The sequence below is a fragment of the Amblyraja radiata genome, chromosome 1, assembly GCF_010909765.2.
Source record: "Amblyraja radiata isolate CabotCenter1 chromosome 1, sAmbRad1.1.pri, whole genome shotgun sequence".
Taxonomy (NCBI): Eukaryota; Metazoa; Chordata; class Chondrichthyes; order Rajiformes; family Rajidae; genus Amblyraja; species Amblyraja radiata.
The window spans coordinates 126,643,276-126,666,951 of NC_045956.1; the positions used below are offsets into that span (position 1 = coordinate 126,643,276).

Below are 23,676 nucleotides of genomic sequence, written 5' to 3' on the forward strand. Positions count from 1 at the left end.
GCCTGTGATGAACTACACTGTGTTCACCACTCTCTGCAATTCAGGTGGTGAAGAGCAGACCAGTCTGAGATACATCACATCAGATCACTTTCTATAATGCATCTGTGAAAATTCAACAGAATCCTTGCGGAAATGCCATGTTTTCTCAGATGCCTAAGAAAGTAAGATTGATATGCTTTCTTGGTCTTATTATCTTATCGGCGGTCATTCGAAACGAGTATGACTGTCCTCTCCTCACCAATGGGTCGTCTACTTGTGGGTCTGCAAATGTCTGTAAAGGCCGATCCGCGTTCCACACACCTGGTGCAACATGGGCACTGGAGACTGGAGGTGGTTGGTAGCATTCGAGCCCCCTTCTCTCTCTCCTTATGGTGCTGTTGCTTTCCTCCAGGAGCACCTGTTCAGTGCAATGTGCTCCCAGTTGATCGATGTGATGTGGAATTTCTTCAGTCTGTGCTCCTTCGATCGGGCGTTAATGAACTCATTGTCCTTCAGCAATTCTTATAGACAATAGACAATAGGTGCAGGAGTTGGCCATCCGGCCCTTCGAGCCAGCACCGCCATTCAATGTGATCATGGCTGATCATCCCCAATCAGTACCCTGTTCCTGCCTTCTCCCCATATCCCCTGACTCTGCTATCTTTAAGAGGCCTATCTAGCTCTCTCTTGAAAGTATCCAGAGAACTGGTCTCCACCGCCCTCTGAGGCTGAGAATTCCACAGACTCACAACTGTCTGTGAGAAAAATTGTTTCCTCGTCTCTGTTCTAAGTGGCATACCCTTTATTCTTAAACTGTGGCCCTGGTTCTAGACTCCCGCAATATCCCCCAACGTCTGTCTTTTGAGCACAGTGGGTTTAAACCGTGGTTGCTTTTACCATAGACGGCCTTAGTAGCGCTGAAGAAGCCTCTGCTGTCACCCGAGTCTGCCGGTCCCTGGATTTTCAGTGCCTTTCCTGTCCACCAAGAGTTCTTAAGCTCCCTCACCCAGCTCTGGACGTCCACCTTGGCTCTGGAGTGAACAGCTCTTTTGGCCTTGCAGGTTACATCATTTTGCCAGGCACGAATGGCTTTCCTTTTCTCGGAGATGAGCTGTTCTATTTCTGTGTCATTCTCGTCAAACCAGTCCTGGTGTTTTCTGGACTTGCACCCAAGGATGTTTTTACAGGTATCATGGATGATGGATTTGAGCCGGCTCCAGTGCCCTGCAATGTCATCAGGATATTCCTGTTGGAGGCTTTCCCCAAGAGAAGCCTTTCTTGATCACTGCATCAGTGTAAAGGGATCTGGTTCGGTTGCTAGTGATATGGATGCCTTGGAACTTGAACTCGGTGACCATCTCTGCAGCAGCTCTGATGAGGAGAGGGTTGTGTTCAACCCTGTTAGAATGGAAAAGAGAACAAGCAAATTGTAGTTCCACATTTTCCCTGTTTGCCCTCATGGAATGGATGTTTCTGCACTGAGTCGGTGTGTGAGTGAGGCCTATTCAGAATACTGGATTGCAAGTTGCGATGCCAATTCAGTAACCTGTACACAGTGACGGTGGGCTCCCTAACAAGGACAGTTGGACTGAGATCAATGGAAAATCAATTTGATCACACTGTTAGAAAAGCTGTCGAACTTTGGTTGTATGAATTTTTTGATGCGACTTGTTGACTCGTGAAAATAAATGAGAACAAAAAACAAAACTACTTGTGTAAATCAACTGCATAAAATATTGAATAAAACAAATGAACCTGTTTGCTGTGGGATCCATTTGTACAAGGAGCAAAATGACTGAAATGTCACAGTTCAATGGAAATTGTAATCCCTTGACTAATTATTTAAATAAATACTTCAGATGGGTCTCCCTAAAACTGTTTGTGGTGGTTTCAGCACATGAAAGAAAAGCAAGGTTATTTACTTAGTATTTAACAGTTACATGCTCTGGAGATTTGATGCAATGAATTGGTGACATTTACTGCAATTAATCACCATAGTTTCAGTCAATGACCAGCATCATCACGTTCCAAGAACAGACCTGTTAGCTACATATGCTTCAGCAACATTAACCATGATGTATTTTCACAAATCCACAACTTTAAATTAAAAATTATTATTGGTATTGATTTATTATAGTCACATGTAGTGAGATGCAGTGAAAAACGTTGCTGTAAAATTCTTAAACCTAGAATGAAATAAACTTGATTTGTCATTGTTTTGCTTGCTTGAATTTATGGTGCTGCGTGGATCTGAAAGTAGGGCTGCCTTTCATTCTTTTATTGATTGTGGTCAGAGCAACATCCCATTATCAACTTCAAGCACTGTGGCAAAGTAACTACTAATAATAATAATAATAATGGATGGGATTTATATAGCGCCTTTCTAGAATACTCAAGGCGCTTTACATCGTCTTGGTGACCAATGCTTACATACCTGGGCCATGTCGCAAATAAAAATGATATACTGTTAAGTTGCCTTCAGCTTATAAACATCATTTTCTTTATTCAACAAATAGCTTGAGTAAATCTAGGCTCATCTCTGCCTGTCAAAGTAACATTAGCAAATTTGCAGATGACACAAAGCTGGGTGGCAGTGTGAACTGTGAGGGGAATGCTATGAGAATGCTGGGTGACTTGGACAGGTGGGGGAGTGGGCACATGCATGGCAGATGAAGTTTAGTGTGGATAAATGTGAGGTTATCCACTTTGGTAGCAAAAACAGGAAGGCAGATTACTATCTAAATGGTGTCAAGTTGGGAAAAGGGGAAGTATAACGGGATCTGGGGGTCCTTGTACATCAGTCTATGAAAGTAAGCATGCAAGTACAGCAGGCAGTGAAGAAAGCGAATGGCATATTGGCCTTTATAACAAGAGGAATCGAATATAGGAGCAAAGACGTCCTTCTGCAGTTGTACAGAGCCCTAGTGAGACCACACCTGGAGTATTGTGTGCAGTTTTGGTCCCCTAATTTGAGGAAGGACATTCTTGCTTTTGAGGGAGTGCAGCGTAGGTTTACAAGGTTAATTCCCGGGATGGCGAGGCTGTGCTGAGAGAATGGAGCAGCTGGGCTTGTACACTCTGGAGTTTAGAAGGATGAGAGGTTATCTCATTGAAACATATAAGATTGTTAAGGTCTTGGACACGCTAAAGGCAGGAAACATGTTCCCGATGTTGGGGGAGTCCAGAACCAGGGGCCACAGTTTAAGAATAAGGAGTAAGCCATTTAGAATGGAGACGAGGAAACACTTTTTCTCACAGAGAGTGGTGAGTCTGTGGAATTCTCTGCCTCAGAGGGCGGTGGAGGCAGGTTCTCTGGATGCTTTCAAGAGAGAGCTAGATAGGGCTCTTAAAAATAGCAGAGTCAGGGGATATGAGGAGAAGGCAGGAACAGGGTACTGATTAGGGATGATCAGCCATGATCACATTGAATGGCGGTGCTGGCTCGAATGGCCAAATGGCCTACTCCTGCACATATTGTCTATTGTCTATTGTCTGTCTCTACAGGTTTGCAATCAGAAATGTGCCAATATCTCAGTCTCACAAAGGAGATAAATCAAAGAATTTTGTCTGTCCACAGATATAAGGATATACAAATGCTAGTCAATGCAAGCTAAATTCTAGAAATCAGAATACTCATTGCATCAGCAGTGGAGTCAGTCAGTGACTGTCATCTGCAATGCTCTGGTCAGCTACATTCTGAATACTGTTTTTGGTTCTGACCAGTGGGAGAAATGTTAATGTGAATTGTGAGGAAGGTTTATAATATCCTCGCACAATGGATAATAAATTCTAGCCTTTCTCGTGACACCAGCAGCCTGGAAATAATTTCCCCTAAATTTAACTTTCTTAAATTTTATTTTTGACATAACTTAGGCAGCATTTATTGCTAGGTCCTATATAATTTTAGAATAATTCAGTAGAATTATGAAGCAATATATAAAGTATCAGATTTTAAAAATTTAACAGGACTTTGGTGAAATCTTAATTCTTGCTCACTGATGCACCACTATTTGTTGCACTTCACTGGTTAGCCTTGAACCTGTTATGTGGTTTCTCCTAAACAAAACGGTTGCTTCAGAGAGATTATAAAGCTTGTGCTTCATAGAGAGGACATCAACCTGAACCAACCACATCCTTTTGAGTTGACACTAAATTACTGAAAACCTTTGCCGTGATCACAAAAGAAGCAACAATGAAGTTGCTGAAGTACGGTCTGGTTCTTCCATTGATCAGTATTTCCTTCATTCCAGCCTGTAAGTACGAAATAAGTAAAATGTAAACATATTACATTTGTCCTGGGATTTATTGGAATACTGTTCAAATGACAATGTGTATTTCTTAACATGTTTTGTAATTATTAACTAAACATAGTCAATGCTTGATTCATTAACATTCTCCCACAGTTATGACAATTAATATTTAATTTCTTTCATTTTCTTCTATTTTTACTTCCTGTTTAGGATATACCAAATAACAAATTTAAGAGAATGTCATAAAGTATATTTCACTTGTCACTGTTCTTGTTAAGCTATATGCTAAAATTAAACATGGTATGAAGTTTTGTTACCCGTAGTTTGAGTGAGAAACCTACCAGGTTTCATTGTCCTGTGGTAGATTTAACATTAGACAAAGGTGTGAATGAAGCAATATCATGATCATCAAATGCTGTGGTCCAATTTAGTGTGCTGCATGTTGCCTCCTCTACACTGGGTAGGGATGGGAGATTGCAACCTTCACGTGTTCCGCCCTGTTTCGACTAATGCAATCAACCTGGCGTGCACGATCAAATAAGATCAAATAGAACAAGTTGTCCTACAACTTTAGGCTGTGCACACCATATGCAAGAAGAAGTACACTGGGGAAATAAAACATAGATTGAATGATAGCATTGGAGAAGACCTCTGCTCAGTCCTCAAGAGTGACCATGAGCTTCCAGTTACCTGCGTCTTCAATTCTTCTCAGTTAGACCTCTCATGTTATTCCAATCCAGAGGAGAGCAATCCAAGCTCAATGAACAGCATTTCATGATTAGACGAGGCATCTTGCAGCTGTCAGAATATAACATTAAATTTAAGATTACCAGCCTTTCCGTTTGTATTAATTTGCAAACGGTTATTAGCCCGTACCATTATTTGCGTTTTTCATTTTTCCTAGATACTATATGAACTCTTATGTATTTCCAGTATTCTCCTCAATTTTAGATTTCTGGTTACTGTTGCATTCTGTATCTCACAGTTCCAGTAAATGTCCTCGTTCATCTTTTAATTTCCAGCTACACACAGGTGAACAAATCATTGATCCTCTTTCTCGGCCGGCATCACCGTTTACATCATTCAACTTCCATTGGTCTTCATCTTATCACAGGCATTTCCTTTATATCTCTGCAATTCCCCTTTCTCTGCAACTTATAAGATGCTTCATTTCCAACTTTTCCTTGGTTTGATGAAAATTCATCAACTTGAAAGTTAATCGGTATTTCCAGCACAGTTGCTGCCTGATCTGCATTTTCTGCTACTTAGAAATTCTGTTAGGTTTCCTTGGGTGCCAGAAGAGAGTGCCTTGTGATTATTTTCTGTAGGATTCCCTGCCCAAATCCATCACTTTTCCACACTACACTGTCCCTACACTACACTACACTGGCTGGTTTTGAGTCTACATTTGCTGGAAATTAAAGAGTATGCAGGCAGCAGTCTGGGGGAATGGAATTATTTTTTAAGAGATACAGCATTGAAACAGACCCTTCGACCTACCAAGTCCGTGCCCACCAATGATCACCCCGTACATTAGCACTATCCTACATAGTAGGGACTATTTTACAATTTACAGAAACCAATTAACCTACAAACCTGTATGTCTTTGGAGTGTGGGAGGAAACCAGAGCTCCCAAAGAAAACCCACACTGTCACGGGAAGAACACATCCAATCTCCATACAGACAGCACCCGTACTCAGGATCAAACCGAGGCCTCTAGCGCTGTAAGGCAGAAAATGTACCGCTGCGCTAGACAATGTTCTGCACATTGTAAAGGGAATGAGGAGAGGTAAGAGTCAGAAACTGGTGGCTTACATCGAGACCTACAACCTGAACCCAACCGAGATGAGGAAACCTTTTTTCACACAGAGAGTGGTGAATCTCTGGAATTCTCTGCCGCAGAAGGTAGTTGAGGCCAGTTCATTGGCTATATTTAAGAGGGAGTTAGATGTGGCCCTTGTGGCTAAAGGGATCAGGGGGTATGGAGAGAAGGCAGGAACAGGATACTGAGTTGGATGATCAGCCATGATCATATTGAATGGCGGTGCAGGCTCGAAGGGCCGAATGGCCTACTCCTACACCTATTTTCTATGTTTCTATGTTTCTATTTCCCTGGCCATTCTTCATAGTGAATATCATGAGCTTGATTCTCACCTTCAAATGTAACTCACTCACTGACTGTCAGAAAAAAATACTTTTAATGCATTCATAGGATCTTCCATTAGTGTTTATTGCTCATTTGCCTTAAGGATCGATGAGCAACCTTCTTGAATGACTGACTGTATAATTCATTATCACCTAGCCCACAGTCAACAATGGGCCAGTGGGCTCCATCTTTCCTTGATCATCATTGCTTTTTGCATATCTTTCATTCATTTGTTCTATTTACATTCTATCTCTCATTCCCTTTCCCCTGACTCTCAGCCTGAAGAAAGTCTCAACCCGAAACGTCTCCTATTTCTTTTCTCCAGAGATGCTGAGATACTCCAGCTTTTTGCGTCTATTTTCGGTGTAAACCAGCATCTGCAGCTCCTTCCTACACTTCTTGAATTAATGAATACTTTGTTGTCACATGTGGCAAGTCAAAGAGAAATTATCTGTTTTGCACACCCAAGGTATGCAAAGAGTCGCCACATAAAGGGTGCCGCCAAAGTTACAAAGTTTCCCATGCCAGGTCCTCCTTTGTTCTCCCCATCCCTCCCCCCTCCTCATCCTTCATTCATGGAGGTTCCCCCATGCCGGGTCCTCCTTTGTCAATCTCTCCCAACCCCCCCCTCACCTCATGGGAATGGCTGATCGCCATGTTGTGAATGTCTCACAATGCTGTTGCTTCCAAATCAGGTGTTGTGTGGCATGGGGGGAACTTGCAAGTGGTGATGTCCCCATATTTCTGCTGCTTTTGTCCTGGTGGTAAAGGCTACACCACCGAAGCAGCCTGATGACATGCTGTTAAATAATCTTTGGCAAGTACTGTCATGCTTCTTGCAGAAGGCACACAATGCATCCATGTTGCAGAGAGAAATAAGGATGTCACAGGTGAAAACGGCATTCATTGAGGTGATGAGCCTTGCACTAAACCATATCCTCAAACCCCTGAAACAATCAGATGAAGAGTACTCCCACTGTGCCATTGGGAATCCACACCTTCTATTGGCAAACAGGATAAGGGTAACTGGTGACACCATATAGTTCCCATTCACCCATCCAGCCGACTTGGAAATACCTCATCAATCCTTTATTAACTCACTCTTTCTTTCACTCCAAATCAGAATGTTTCATTTATGTCTGTCCACACTTAGCAATAGTTTTTCTTTTATTGTTTGTGTAGTTCGGTCTTTTGGTCATGTTCCACAGCTTTGATATTGGCAAACAGAAAAAGACATAAACTGAACTGCTGTTCCTAGTACTACATTAACTCATTTGGTCTTATTCTTTCCCTTTTGTTCCACTCATCATTCCTCAATCTTTCTGCTATTGATAACAAACTCATTTTCTCTATCCTGGTTCTGGTGAAGGTTCGTGGACTGAACAGCAACTGTTTCCCTTTCTACCAGACCTGCTGAGTGGTTCCTGCATTTTTAATTTCATTTTATATTTGTCTTGTCAAGAACAATTAAAGATGGCTAATAAACGTGGACTTGTCTATGTTATTCAAACCCTGTTACTGATTTTTAAAGAAAACATTTGAAATAAATGTTGAACATCTTCTGTACATTACAGATCAGGGAGCGGAGATTATTGGAGGTCATGATGTTACACCACATTCAAAACCCTATATGGCATCTATCCAAATATTTAGCATGGGAAAGTATCATCATAATTGCGGAGGGGCTTTGATCAGTCGTAACTGGGTGCTCACTGCAGCTCACTGTGAAATGTAAGCTCAACTGTGTATGAATGAAAAAATACTTTCATGGTTAATGTTTAAATCCTTAATTTCAAAGTCCACGTGAAATACTGTAATTGCTTTTAAACAGTGAGTGCTCATCGCTATTAGGTGGGTATTTTGCTATTGATTGGCATTTATGTTATCAAAATAATTAATTTGCTAATAATTATTAAATTTAATTGCATACTTCCCATTGAGCTAATTTTCAATTGGAACAGAATGGTCACTATTTAGATGGTGAGAGTGGGAGTAAGGAAGCCTGGATAACAAAATAAATTGATGCTAGGGTCAGGAAAAGGAATGAGGCATGGGCCAGGTGGGATCAAGTGTATCCCTGGAGGTGTTTAGGAGACTAAAAAGGAAATTAGGCGGGCACAAAGAGGACAAGAGATATCTCTGGCACTTAAGGTTAAGGTTACATGGATAGGACAGGTTTGGAGGGATATGGACTAGTGGGACTAGTGTAGCTGGGACATGTTGATCGGTGTGGGCAAGTTGGGCCGAATGGTCTATTTCCACACTGTATCACTATGGATGCTCTAAGTGGTATGAATTTATATAAATCTCACAAGTCTTATCAGATATATCCAAGGACACTGTGAGAAGCTACAGAAAAAAATATATGAATCATCATTAGATATGGGTGAAATGCTCCATGACTGAGGGTGGTTAACGTTTTGCTTATATTTAAGAAGGGATGCAAGGAAAATCTTGGAAACTATAAACCAGTGAGCCTAACATTTATGGGAGGTAAGGTATTGGCGAGGATTCTGAGGGATAAGATATATATGCATTTGGATAGACAGTGACTGATTAGGAATAATTAGCATGATTTTGGATGTGGAAGATCGTGTCTCACAAAATCGGTTGAGTTTTTTGAAGATATAAACAAGAAGGTTAATGAGGGCAAGGTCATAGACAATGTCTATATACTGTAGACTTCATTAAGACCTTTGATAAGGTTCCGCATGGTAGGTTGCTCTGGATGATTAGATCGCATGGGATCCAGGGGTATTCTGCCTGGATACAGAATCAGCTTCATGCAAGGAAGCAGAGGGAGGTGGTGGAAGGTTGTTTTTAGGATTGGAGGCCTGTGACTAGTGGTGTACCACAGGGATCAGTGCTGGGCCCATAGCTGTTTGTGGTTTATATCAATAATTTAGATGAGAATGTGCCAGTCATGATTAGTAAGTTGAAGATAGACACAAAAAGCTGGATTATCTCAGCGGGACAGGCAGCATCTCCGGTGAGAAGGAATTCCTTCTCTCCAGAGATGCTGCCTGTCCCGCTGAGTTACTGCAGATTTGTGTGTCTACGGTTTAAACCAGCATATGCAGTTCCTTCTTACACGTGATTAGTAAGTTGGCAGATGACACTAAAGTAGGTGGAATTGTAGACCATGAAGATAGTACACAGTTCCTGAATGTTGCGTCACAGGTAGATAACTAGTTAAAAAAGGATTTTGGCAATTTGGTCTTCATCAGTCAGGGTATTGGGTATAGAAGTTGGGATGTTCTGTTACAGTTCTACTAGACATTGGTGAGTCTGCTTTTGTAATATTGTGTTCAGCTTTGGTCACCCTGCTAGAGGAACTATGTCATTAAGGTGGAAAGAGTATGCTGCCAGGATTCAAGAGCCTGAACAATATGGAGACATTGGGCAAGCTAGAACTTTATTCCTTGGAGTGTAGAAGGTTGAGGGGTGATTTTCTAGAAGTGTATAAAATAATGAGGGGTCTAGATATGGTGAATTACCAGAGTATTTTACTCAGAGCAGAGGAATCAAAACCAGAGGACCAAAAGACCCTTGGACAGATACATGTATAGGAAAGTTTGAGGGGGAAAAAACAAATACAGGCAGCTGAGAGGAGCTTAAACACAGCATCTTTGTCAGCATGGCAGGTTGAACCAAAGGGCCTGTTTCCTTGCTATATGATTATATTTCACAAATTTTTAAATTGTGAAAATGACAATATATGAATTACTTGATAAAAGTACCAAGTCTAGACTCAACAGCTCGGAACCCACATGTTTCTAATAATTGCCCGGTGGAACAAAGCTCTGCTGATAATATACAAACAAGGCACTGCAGATGCCGGTTTATGATAAGAGACAGAAAGTGCTGGAGTGACTCAGCACGTCAGACAGCATCTCGGAAGAACATGAAGAAGAGTCCCGACCGCAAACATCACCTATGCATGTTCTTCAGGGATGCTGCCAGTCCCGCTGAGTTACTCCAGCACTTTGGGTCTTTTTTTCCTCTACCAATAATAGTTGGCCTCCCCTCATTTCTCCAACAAACGGGCCCAACTGTGGGTTCATCTATAAAGAATGTTTGGAGTTGGATTATTCTCCTAGCTTTACTTATTATTTTAATTATTTTAATAGTTTACAAACATCAGAGTAATCAGCACTGGTTGTGCAAGTATTCCAGAATAATACATGTGAAATGGAATAATATCTTACAGTAATTAAAAATATTTAAAAGCAACAGCAGTCTGAAGAAGGGTTTCGGCCCGAAACGTTACCTATTTCCTTCGCTCCATAGATGCTGCTGCACCCGCTGAGTTTCTCCAGCATTTTTGTGTACCTTCGATTTTCCAGCATCTGCAGTTCCTTCTTGAAAGTTTTAGAGAAGTGTTGGTTGGCAGCCAGGTGATAAATAGCCGTAAAGAGATGGTATCTTGACCCTCCACATAGCATTGAATGTCCTTTTGAGTATTTTACAATTTGCACAGTTGGTAATCGCCAAAAATTACTTTGCTAAGCCTGATATTCCCATTCTGTTTTAGATGTGATTGTTCTCATTTCAATGAATTTCTTCAAACCATATTTTTTACAATGAAAGCAAAATATAATTTTCTATCTTTTTGATTATTAGATCACGTATTAATGCAAAGCAACCACTTCGAGTGGTTCTTGGAGCACATTCTCTTTTACAGGATGAGAATCAACAAAGTCTATATGTTCTCAACCAGGTTCCTTATCCACAATACAAAAGGCAAACTGCTCAAAATGACATCATGCTGCTGAAAGTAAGGATCTTTTGTCGTTATCAATTGTGATGTTTAATTTTGTTTAATTTCAGTGATAATTATGTTTCGATTTGCAGAAAAAATAGCAGCTGCGTCATCAATCCCATGAATGAAAAATTATTAGAATGACTGCCTCCAATAATTGTAATTTAACAATTAATCATAAATAATTGTAATTTAGGAAAATTGCATTCAACCCTTTATTAATATCCCTCATTATTAACAAATGGCTAAAACATTAGAAAACTTCCTAAATGGAAACTTTGCATCAGCATTTCTTGATCTTCCAAAGGAGCAGTGAGAAATCCATATTCAAAGTTATTTTCCTTTCCCTCACATTCATTTCACCCTTACAAGGGAGAAGAGGAATCAAAGCTGCCAAGGAAAGGTACTCTGAGAAGTTGAGGAGCAAGTTCTCAGCTAGTGACTCTTCTTCAGTTTGGAAGGGCTTGCAAGAAATCACCAGCTACAAGAGGAAAGCCCCCCCCCCCCCCGCTCTTTGGACAATCGTCAGCTGACCAACGACCTGAATGAGTTCTACTGAGTTCTACATCGATGACTGCTTTGGGGCCACCTCCTGCACCCACACACAACTGACTGACTTCATCCACTTCACCACCAACTTCCATCCGGCACTCAAATACACCTGGACTATTTCGGACACTTCCCTACCATTCCTTGACCTCACTATCTCCATCGCAGGTGATAGACTTCTGACCGACATCCACTACAAACCCACTGACTCCTATGGCTATCTGGACTACACTTCTTCCCACCCTGCCTCCTGTAAGGACTCCATCCCCTACTCCCAATTCCTCCGCATACGCCGCATCTGCTCCCAGGATGAGGCGTTCCACACCCGGGCACCTGAAATGTCCTCATTCTTCAGGGAACGGGGGTTCCCCTCCTCCACCATAGATGAGGCTCGCACCAGGGTCTCTTCCATACCCCGCAACACTGCTCTCTCTCCCCATCCCCGCACTCACAACAAGGGCCGAGTCCCCCTAGTCCTCACCTTTCACCCCACCAGCCGTCACATACAACAAATAATCCTCCGTCATTTTCGCCACCTCCAACGTGACCCCACCACTTGCCACATCTTCCCATCTCCCCCCATGTCTGCCTTCCGCAAAGACCGCTCCCTCCACAACTCCCTTGTGAATTCTTCCCTTCCCTCCCGTACCACCCCCTCCCCGGGCACTTTCCGTTGCAACCGCAAGAAATGCAACACCTGTCCCTTTACCTCCCCCCTCGACTCCATTCAAGGACCCAAGCAGTCGTTCCAGGTGCAACAGAGGTTCACCTGTATCTCCTCCAACCTCATCTACTGCATCCGCTGCTCTAGATGTCAGCTGATCTACATCGGTGAGACTAAGCGGAGGTTGGGCGATCGTTTCGCCGAACACCTCCGCTCGGTCCGCAAGAACCTACCTGACCTCCCGGTGGCTCAGCACTTCAACTCCCCTTCCCATTCCCAATCCGACCTCTCTGTCCTGGGCCTCCTCCATTGCCAGAGTGAGCAACACCGGAAATTGGAAGAACAATACCTCATATTCCGCTTGGGGAGCTTGCATTCGACGGGCATGAACATTGAATTCTCCCAATTTTGTTAGCCTTTGTTGTCTGCTCCCCTTCCTTAGCCCTTGAGCTGTCTCCTCCCATCCCCCAGCCCTTGGGCTCCTCCACCTCCTTTTTCCTTCCTTCTCCCCGCCACCCCCTATCAGTCTGAAGAAGGGTTTCGGCCCGAAACGTTACCTATTCCTTCACTCCATAGATGCTGCTGCGCCCGCTGAGTTTCTCCAGCATTTTTGTGTACCTTTGAGTTCTACTGCAGGTTTGACAAGCAGAAATGTAAACCTGGTACCCCCTCCCCCCCTCCCCAACCAACACAGCCAGACCGCAGTCTGCAAAGATTAAACCCTTCTACACCACTCCTCCCCAATCACCACTTCACACCTACTTAAAGAGAGACTCCAGTTAGACCCTTTCCCACCCACACCTCTTCACACCCAATTACCCACACCCTCCGTGCTGCACTACATCACTTCTCCATCATCAACGATAAAAATAGAGGAGGTAGAGCGGCTTTTCAGAACACAGACAATGTTTCCCCCTCTACTCTCAAGCTCTGTGCCGAACAACTGGCACCGGTCTACACAGACATTTTAAACCAGTCCATGCAAAACTGTACTGTCCCTGCCTGCTTCAAAGTCTCCACTATTGTCCCTGTACCCAAAAAGGCAAGGATTACTAGTCTTAATGACTACATGACTGTCGCACTGACCTCTGTAGTCATAAAGACCTTTGAAAGGCTTGTGCTGGACCCGCTGCAGTTTGCATATCGGGCCAATAGATTTGTGGATGATGCAGTCAACCTTGGCCTGCTCTTCATCCTCCAGCACCTAGACCACCAGGGGACCTCACCAGACTTGCTGAGAAGCTGCTGGAACTGGGGTTGAACACTCCCCTGTGTGCCTGGGTCCTGGACTTTCTCACCGCCAGGCCCCAGTTGGTCAAGATGGGGAGACATACCTCCAACACCCTCACCCTGAACACAGGATCCTCCCAGGGTTGTGTCCTCAGCCCCCTACTGTACTCCCTGTACACACATGACTGTGTGGCCAGGTTCCGCTCCACTCCTTCATCAAGTTTGCTGATGACACTGTGGTGGTGGGCCTGATCTCCAATAACGATGAGATGGCCTACCAGGGTGAGGTGGCTGATCTGGCACTCTGGTGTCAGGACAACAGCTTCCTCTTGAATGTCACAAAAACTAAGGAGCTGATTGTGGACTTCAGAAGAGCTCAACATCCGAGGACATACACGCCACTGGGACAACTGGGGATAGGGTGAGCAGTTTTAAATACCTGGGAGTCCACATCACAGAGGATCTATCATGGACAACACACACTGCCGCACTGGTGAGTAAGGCAAGGCAGCGCCTTTACCACCTCAGGCAGCTGAGGAAATTCAAAGTCTCTCTGAGGATCTTCAGTGCTTCTACTCTGGCTGTAGAAGCATCTTGACCGGCAACATCTCAATCTGGTTTGGGAACAGCTCTTCCCAGGACAGGAAGGTTCTGCACAGAGTAGTGGGTTCGGCCGAACGCACTATGAGAACAACACTCACCTCCCTGCAGGACTTATACACCAGGAGGTGCAGATCCAGAGCCAGCAACGTAATGAGGACCCCTACCATCCCAGCAACGGACTGTTCCAGCTGCTACAGTCAGGCAAGCGCCTCCACTATCACGCTGTGAAAACAGAGAGGATGAGACTGAGTTTCTTCCCACAGGCCATCAGGACTGTAAACTCCTATCTCACCAGGGACTAATTTACTAATTTACTATTGTGATGTGTCTTTTATTTATTTTTTTCTAAAATGTAAATACTGGTTCTGTTCTATTCTGTTCTGTTGTTTTTTCACAATCCGCAGGCATTGGCACTTTCATTTCACTGCACATCTTGTATGTGTATGTGAAAAATAAACTTGATTTGACTTGACTATGCGAGGATTTTTTTAGTTGATTTTAGCTCTGCATTCAACGCAATTGTGCCAGAGCTACTACACACCAAACTTTCCGAGTTGACTGTGCCTGAACCCCTATGTCGGTGGATCACCAGCTTCCTGACAGACAGGAAGCAGCATGTGTAGATGGGTAGGCACATCTAGGACATGCAGACTCTCAGCATAGGAGCACCACATGGCTGCGTACTCTCCCCTCTCCTCTACTCTCTCTACACCAATAACTGCACCTCCACAGTCTCCTCTGTCAAGTTTCTCAAGTTTGCAGACAACACAACTCTGATTGGACTGATCCAGGCTGGGGAGGAATCTGCCTACAGACAGGAAGTGATACAGCTTGTATCCTCGTACCATCGCAACAACCTAGAGCTCAATGCTCTTAAGACAGCGGAATTGATTGTAGACTTTAGGAGAGCTCCCCCTCCCCTCACCCCACTCATTCAACAACACCACAGTCACATCTGTGGAGTCTTTAAGTTCCTGGGAACCATCATCTCCAAGGACCTTAAATGGGGGGCCACCATTGACTCCACAGTCAAAAAGGCACAACAGAGGATGTACTTCCTACGGCAGCTGAGGAAGCACAATCTTCCACAGGCAATGATGGTCCAATTCTATACGACCATCGTAGAGTCTGTTCTCACCTTCTCCATCATGGTCTGGTTTGGCTCAGCCACCAAGCACGACATCTGGAGGCTGCAGCGAATCATCCGATCAGCTGAAAAGCTTATTGGCTGCAACTTTCCCTCCATTGACGAACTGTACACTGCAAGGGCCAGGAAGCGAGCGGGTAGGGTCATCTCTGACCCCTCTCACCCTGGCCACAAACACTCTGAATCACTTCTCTCTGGAAGGCGACTCCGGACTGTCAAAGCTGCCACAGCCAGGCATGAAAACAGTTTTTTTCCACGAGTAGTAGCTCTACTCAATAATCAAAAATCTGTAATCTCCTTTTGCTCTGGTATTTTATTTTATTCAGGTCTAATCAATAATGTTTTATTGTTAATGTTTAATGTTTTCCAAGATGGCTGCGCTGGCTTAACAGCTGCGGCCCACCTGCAGTCCGTTTGTTTTTTTTCTTTCGTTTTGTTCATTGTCATGTTTTAGTTAATTTTGTTTTATTAAGTTGTGTATGTGTGTGGGTGGGGTGGGAGAAACATGTTTTGGTCTCTTCCTTCGGGGGATGCGACTTTTTCATCGGTCGTATTCCCCGTCTCCGTCTGCGCCGAGGCCTAATGGCGGAGCTGGCGGCATCGGAGCTGTAGCAGCAACAGCAGCGGCGGAGACCTGACTCGGCCCCGAAGCTGTAGCGGCGGCAGCAGCAGCAGCGGAGACCTGACTCGGCCCCGAAGCTGTAGCAGCAGCAGCGGAGACCCGGCTCGGCCCTGGAGCTGTGGCGGCGGCAGCAGCAGCAGCGGAGACCCGGCTCGGCCCTGGAGCTGTGGCGGCGGCAGCAGCAGCAGCGGAGACCCGGCTCGGCCCTGGAGCTGTAGCAGCAACAGCAGCAGCAGCGGAGACCTGACTCGGCCCCGAAGCTGTAGCGGCGGCAGCAGCAGCAGCGGAGACCCGGCTCGGCACAGAAGCTGTGGCGGCGGCAGCAGCAGCAGCGGCGGAGACCCGACTCGGCCCTGGAGTTGTGGCGGAGGCAGCAACCACCCGCGGAGTTTGAACCGTCGCCTCGGCGCAGATGGAGAACAAAGGGGGAAGAGACAGAGACTTTAAGATTTTGCCTTCCACCACAGTGAGGAGGTGTTTGGTGAACTCACTGTGGTGGATGTTAAATTTGCGTTGATTGTGTGTTTTTGCCATTTTTTAAATTATATGTATGACTGCAGGGAAACAAAATTTCGCTCAGACTGAAAGGTCTGAATGACAATAAAACGAATCTAATCTAATCTAATCTAATCTAATCTAATCTTAATGTTTTATGTGTCATCCTAACTGTCAGTGTATGTCATATTATCACTTGCGGGCGGAGCACCAAGGCAAATTCTTGTACAGGTGCACAACCTTTTATCCGAAAGCCTTGGGACCAGACACTTGTCGGATTTCGGAATTTTTCGGATTTCCGAATGGAAGATTTTTAGCGTAGATTAGGTAGGTAGCGCGGGCGGCTTGAAAAGTCTGGAGCGGCTGCCTCCTCCGCGGAGAATCATTGCATAAATGTTAGTCAGTTAGTTTGGAGGGATTTTATGTGGTGGGGGGGGTGGAAGGGGGAAACTTTAATTCTTAGTCCCCTACCTGGTCGGAGAGGCGGGGAGCGGGCAATGCCTTACCGGGTCGCCGTGCAGTAAGCTCCGGAGCGCTGTGGCCGCCGACTCCCAACATCGCGGAGCTGGGGGCTGCGGGCGTCCGGCCGCGGGTGGCGCCGGTTGTAGCTTCGACCCCGGCAACTCTACCCCTGGCTGCTCGGCGCTCCAAATCCAGCGCCACCCGCGACCGGACGCCCGCAGCCCCAGTGCCGCGATGTTGGGAGTCGGCGGCGTCGCAGCGCTGGGATACCAGCGGGGAGCGGGCAATGCCTTACCGGGTCGCCGTGCGGTAAGCTCCGGAGCGCTGTGGCCGCCGACACACAACATCGCGGAGCTGGGGCTGCGGGCGTCCGGCCGCGGGCCGCGCTGGATTTGGAGCGCCGCGCAGCCAGGGGTAGATTTGCCGGGGTCGGAGCTACAACCGGTGCCGCCCGCGGCCGGACGCCAGCAGCCCCAGCTGGGAGTCGGCGGCCATAGCGCTCCGGAGCTTACTGCACGGCGACCCGGTAAGGCATTGACCGCTCCCCGCCTCTCCGACCAGGTAGGGGACTAAGAATTAAAGTTTTCCCCTTCACACCCCCCTTCACATAAAAGCCCTCCAAACTAACTGACTAACATTTAAGCAATGATTTACAGATGTTTAAGTGTCTCCCCGGTCTCCGGGTAGGAGGCAGCCGCTACAGTAGTACAGACCTGGGTTGACCGTGGGTCGTTTCGGGTCAAGTTAGGCGCCAAACGCGAGATTTGGTGTGCAGACGACATCCTGGAAAAAATGGCCGGTTTTCGGAGTTTTTCGGTTTCCGGAACTCCGGATAAAAGGTTGTGCACCTGTATGTGAATACTTGGCCAATAAACCTATTCATTCATTTATTCATTCATTCACAATTACACTTCTCTTCCAAGTTGCAAAACCCATGTTCGGTGCAACTTTGATCATCTCAATTATTAACCATATATAATATCCAACCATATATAATATCCAATATAATGTCCACATTGCACCCAGCAAGCAATTTGAGTACAGCCTAAGCAGCAATCCAGCTGAGATAAGAGGGTTCATTTTAAGTTAGTCTATCCAGTGGTAAACTGAGCAATTTAGGATTGCTCATCTGTTTCACACACTGCCTTATTTAACTCCCCAATTATGACTTTAGAGAATAAAATCAAACAAACCAGGGAGACAATCCAAACTGAGTTTTCCACAAGATGACTTAAATTATGATGAAGTGCGTGGCGGGATTTGCTAAATATCTTGATGATAGCAAACAACATTTGTAGGAGGAAGCAAGCAAGGGGAAACCAAAAGCATACATAGCAAGATTATAACTGCGTTTTTAATTAAATTTTTTAAATAATAAAAATTACCACCTTTTCACTTTTAAAACCATGTAATGACCAGACAATGGCAATGTGTCTTGCAACCAAGGACTGTTTCAACTAAAGTCTTGCAAATCAGTTAAGCTAATTTTTTATGCATTTACCAGAACAGTTGGTTTACCTTTATATCAATGCCTTTATACAATACAATATAACCATATAACCATATAACAATACCTCAGTGAGGCTCAAACGAAATTCCGTTTCCACAGCCATACAAACAAAGACAATTCCTAGACATACACACAATTTAATTCACACAAACATCCATCACAGTGACCCCACTGTGATGGAAGGCAAAGTATTTTCTCTCCCCTGTTCTCCATTTCTCTCCCGATGTCCAAACCCAGGCGGGCGATGATAAGTCCCACGGCCATTTTAGGCCGTGCCGGGCGATTTACGGCCCCGCTCCCGGTCTAAAAGTCACAATGTTGGAGTCCCTGGCGGGCGCTGGAATGTCCCACGGCCATGAAGCCGTGCCGGACGATGTACGTCCCCGCTCCGGGTTGTTCCAACCCCGCGACACGGGCTGGAGAAGTCGCGTTGCGGGAGCTCCGAGAAGCGGTCTCTCCCCCCGGACCCGCGAGCTCCCGATGTCCCAGTCCACCGGACCTGCGGCTGCGTTGCTGGAGCCTCCGAGCCCCAGGAGTCGAGTCGCAGCAGCGAGTTACCACCGCTCCCCACGCTCCGAGGCCGGCCAGCCCCACGATGGTGAGTAGTCCGCAGCTCCGCAGTCTCCCGAGCCCCCGGGTTGTTCAGGTTGGAGGCCGCTCCACGGTGCTAGGCCCCAACGACAACGGAGACCCGACAGGGAAAAGGTCGGGTCTCCCGTACAGGGAAGAGATTTTTTTTTTTTTTTTTTTTAATTTATTTATTAGAAGTAGACATATTATAAAATGTAGTTACATATTATAGTAAAAAAACTTTTCATATACATCAGTCATACATTATTAAAATTTTCCATTATCAATTACTTCTGCTTCTAGTGTTTTTATTTTTTATAGAAAGAGGGAAAAAGAGAGGGTAGAAAGTTACAAATAAAAAAGGAAGAAAAAAAAAAAACACAACAAAAAAACAAGGGAGGTGGAATGGGTTACCTGTAATACGTCAATGGAGATAGGTTCGTAGGTTATAAAGTATAGCTTTTCATCTGTTCCTGAGTTCAAGTTTCAGTTGGGTCCTCGTGCTGTGCCAATCTATCCCTTCAGATGACAGGGAAGAGATTTTAAACGGTTTCCCAACCCACCCCCCACATATACACATTTAAAACCAGTATTAAAAAAACACCAAAACTACATTTAACTAGACAAAAAATAAAAAAAAGACAGACAGGCTGTAGGGGCCGCTGCAACGGGTGAGTCGCGCCGCAAATGGCACCCCACATGGGTTCACTGGCTTTTGCTTCCTTGTTTGCTGTCTGTGTATATTCTCAAATGTGATTGGCTGCTCTTCCCCCTTCCTAACATCGCTTTGCTGATGACTAGATTCCTGATGTTATTTTTGACAGCACCCAATGTGAATGAGGCAAATTTCATCCTACAGATATCATTACATTTTTTCTGGCACTATTTTTTTAATGTTACTGCCAGGTGCTATTATTTCAGAAAATGCCAGCCCTTGTTTTCTAAGTAAATGAGCTTATTAAAATCCGGAGCCACAGACAGTAATCAGAGACATGTATGTTTATGACAAACTGAATGAATGATATATATCGTAAAATGTCTTTACAGCTTAAGGGAACAGCGACTCTGAACAAGTTTGTGAATATCCTGAAACTACCGAACTCAAATAAGGATGTGAAAAGTGGAACGATTTGTAATGTTGCAGGTTGGGGGTTTACCAATATTATAACGCAGCAGACCCCAAAGGTGCTGCAAGAAGTAAATGTAACTGTGGTAGACAGGAACCTGTGTTCTAAATATTACACCTACCATCCTGCAATAACAACAAACGTGCTCTGCGCTGGTGACAAGAAAGAAGATAAAGATTCCTGCACTGTAAGTAAACGCCCTGAGGTAAACATCAGAAAAATTCCAAAATGGAAACTGTGCATCAACATTTCATGATCTTCCAAAGAAGCAAACAATATTCAAAGTTATTTGATTTTATTGATTGGAAGTTTGATTCTAAAATTCTAGATTTACAGGTAACAGAAGAGAAACTGAGAATTTCTTCAAAAAACCTTGTGTTCAATGGCTCAATTATATTTTATTGTCACATGTACCTGGATGCAGTGAAATTATTTATTTTGCATAGAATTCGGTAAAATCATACTATACACAATCCACAATCGTAAATAAGTACAAGAGTGCAACGATTGTAGTGTAACAAAAGTAGACCTCCCTGAGGCGGTACACAAAGAGTCACCATGTTTCTGGCCCCATCTTGTGCTCTTCAAGTTTCAAATTCATACAAGTATAGAGTCTTATCTTGACCTTAAATCCCTGTTATCCAGGAGGTGGCACTCGTTCAGTGTTGCAGGGGTCCAGCCATGCCTGGCACTGTTGTCAATGTCTTCCACTGCTCTCTTTCCTACCTACCTCTCTCTCTACCTCTCCATGCTTTTTATTTCTGACCTTACACCATGACCATCAATTTCAATGGGCAGTGGCCTCGTGTTGAAATTGTTACTGTGAAGAAATTCTTGGATGAGGAAGAATTGTGCAGCCAAAAAAACAAGGTGGAGTTGACAGGAGTTCCGTCACTTGTGGGAGGGATTGTTGGGTTCGACTGATCTGCCAAAACATGGAGCTGGTGCCTCTTGTTGTCAACAATACTCGCTGTGCTGACTGCAGCCCTAAGTCCCACACCCGAGTGCTGAGCGGCTGGTAGTGCTTGCCCAGCACCAGCTCTCACAGGCAGCCCCTACACATTGCCTCAGTGTCTCCATCCACACCGTCAAGAGTCAATGAAAAGGACCTCTTCATGTCTGTGGGAACACCAGTGGAGGGTGGGGATTCATGCTAGTTTCCCAGCCTGGGCCGGATTTACGTATAAGCTTCACAAGCTTAAGTTTAGGGCCTCGAGATCTAGGGCCTCGGCAAGGCCGGATTTACCTATATGTATCATAGGCTGATTGGGAGGGGCCTTACATAGGGGATTGGGAGGGGCCTCACAAGTGGAATAGCCTAGGGCCTCTCTTCATCCAAATCCGGCCCTGTTCCCAGCCCAGCAGAACCATCAGTAATTCTGTTAGTATAATGCCACAGTGACCACTTGTAGCGCTCATTCCATGAGCACTCTGGTCACTGTATGCATCATGTGTAGGAACAACAGCTGTATCTGCCCACTTGGATTTATGACTGAGAGTGGTGATCAATTTTCTCATTGGGGACAGATGAGTTGCTTAAATATTGTTAGTCTTCTCTGAATGGCTGATTACTAGGACCAGGATGAATGGACATACTAGAATCAAGGCTTGGATTCTTCTCCAAAGTAGTATGTTAGCGAATCAGAGTCAGAACATGGTGGTCGAGCAGGAGAGCAGCAGGAATCACAGAAGGTGAACAGTGAGAGGGGGCTCACACAACTCCAGCCAGAAAGGGAAGGAAAACCTCTTCAAAAGTAGAAACTCCTCCACAGAGAGGAGGAGAACTTCTTCAAAGAAAGGTCCCTACCCAAAACACCATCTACCAATATTCTCCATGGATGTTGCCTGACGTGCTGTTACTCCAGCACTTTGTGTCTTTTTTTGGATTCTTCTCTTTTGACCGATTCTCCTCTCTTGACTGTACAAGCGAAAATCCTATGATAAGCATTACAACTTGATTAACATCGTAGTATATGACTACTGGAATGGTGAGTGATAAACTGGATGGGCCCAAGTAATTCTTCATTTTGCAATTTACCTCCTCCTATTTTGCTTTGCTTAAGTTGGGCAATTTTTTTCCATAGTGCTAGTCACACTACTGGCCAAAATAATCCCGTTACTTAGAATCTTCTTTTACTTTTGTTTCAGGGGGATTCAGGTGGTCCACTATTATGCAAAGGAAATTTCAACGGAATTGTTTCTTTCGGATGCAGATGTGGAATACCCAAAAAACCAGGCGTTTATACACGACTCTCAACAAAATATCTTTCCTGGATTAAGAAGACCATTTTAAATTCAGATTTTCAGTGATGGTCCAAATTGTTATACTGCTTGCTGTGTAGTCTTAGAACCTAGTCATGTGTTTCAGCAGAAATTGTATTAAATAATGGATATGCTGATGTTGTAGAAGTTAAAGGGCCTGTCCCACTTGAGCGTCATTTGCGCATCATTTACGCGACAGGCCGGCAATGACTGACGCGCGACAGTCGTGCGCCAAGGAGGGGCAATCTCCGGGGCAAGGATGGTCCCAGTAAAAAAATGTCAAAACTCAGCGTGCTTTATACCCGGGTGATCACATGGTGTGGTGCTCAAATGACAGGCAAATGGCGCACTGACGACATACGGGTGGCGCACGGCGACACATGGTTACGGACGTTGATGCACGGTGACACATAATAAATTAGCATAGGCAATGTTCGTGCATCACCGTGCATAACCATGTGTCACCACGCGCTACACGTACGCCATCAGTACGTCAGGGCACGCAAGAGTTACGTCACGCAGGTGGCGTTTGACGATTTTGAATATTCCCAAATCCTGGGGTGATAGGGAAGCACTGCGCATTACCACGCGTCACAGCATACGCCACCACGCCTCACTATGCGCTCGTCCAGACCAACCAACCAATTTTTAGGATGTCGCGTAAATGACGTGCAAATGACGTCCAAGTGGGACAGGCCCTTAAGTCACTAGGGTAGTAAAACAGATACACCTATACCGACATCCCCTCGAACCAAATTCACTAACCTACATTTATAGAAGGTTAAATAAAAACAAATAACAATTACTCTGAGCTATAATGATTGCTTAGTATTGGATTGTCATAAAAACCAGTGCAGAAGAGCTTGCAAGGAGCAGTATCAGCCCTACTTAGATAATGATGAGGTTCCAGATTGCTGAGGTTGTCATTCAGGGCTACAAACAGAAAAACACAGCACAAATGGTATGTAATAGGCAGAGCAGAACAATGTCACAACCAGTGGATAAGATCGAAGCTCTGCTGTCCTATCACATCTGTACATTATTGGTGGTGGATAATTAATTAACTAATTGGAGACTCCAGGAACATCCCTAGCTCAGTGATGGCGCCCAACATGTAGGTTCTGAAGACACACTGAAACCTGGAAACACATGTTCAGGTAGAGGTGCCAAATAGTTGAACCAAATTGGCTTTCTGAGGTTCTCAATGTCACTGAAACCAGCCTCCAGGCTATTCAAATCATTCCACATGCAACCAATAAACATATTCCACCCTCTCCCTTGAGCCTCACATCCGCCA

The 23,676-nt window shown here is 44.7% G+C and overlaps 1 protein-coding gene across 1 annotated transcript; it reads left to right on the forward strand.

Annotated features, from left to right (window-relative positions):
- Window positions 1-4,113: 4,113 nt before the first annotated feature.
- Window positions 4,114-22,501, forward strand: LOC116979150 (granzyme A-like). Its single transcript, XM_033030671.1, has 5 exons — window positions 4,114-4,232; window positions 7,951-8,107; window positions 11,000-11,153; window positions 20,038-20,304; window positions 22,266-22,501. The coding sequence occupies exons 1-5, from the start codon at window positions 4,172-4,174 to the stop codon at window positions 22,425-22,427; spliced, it is 801 nt and encodes a 266-aa protein (XP_032886562.1). The 5' UTR covers window positions 4,114-4,171; the 3' UTR covers window positions 22,428-22,501.
- Window positions 22,502-23,676: the final 1,175 nt, after the last annotated feature.

What these genes read in the sequence shown, in the direction of transcription:
- LOC116979150 (XM_033030671.1), top strand. Translation starts at nt 4,172, where the DNA reads ATGAAGTTGCTGAAGTACGGTCTGGTTCTTCCATTGATCAGTATTTCC. An exon ending in ACTGCAGCTCACTGTGAAAT is followed by an intron (nt 8,108 to 10,999) that starts GTAAGCTCAACT and finishes TTTGATTATTAG; the next exon opens with ATCACGTATTAATGCAAAGC. An exon ending in ATGACATCATGCTGCTGAAA is followed by an intron (nt 11,154 to 20,037) that starts GTAAGGATCTTT and finishes ATGTCTTTACAG; the next exon opens with CTTAAGGGAACAGCGACTCT.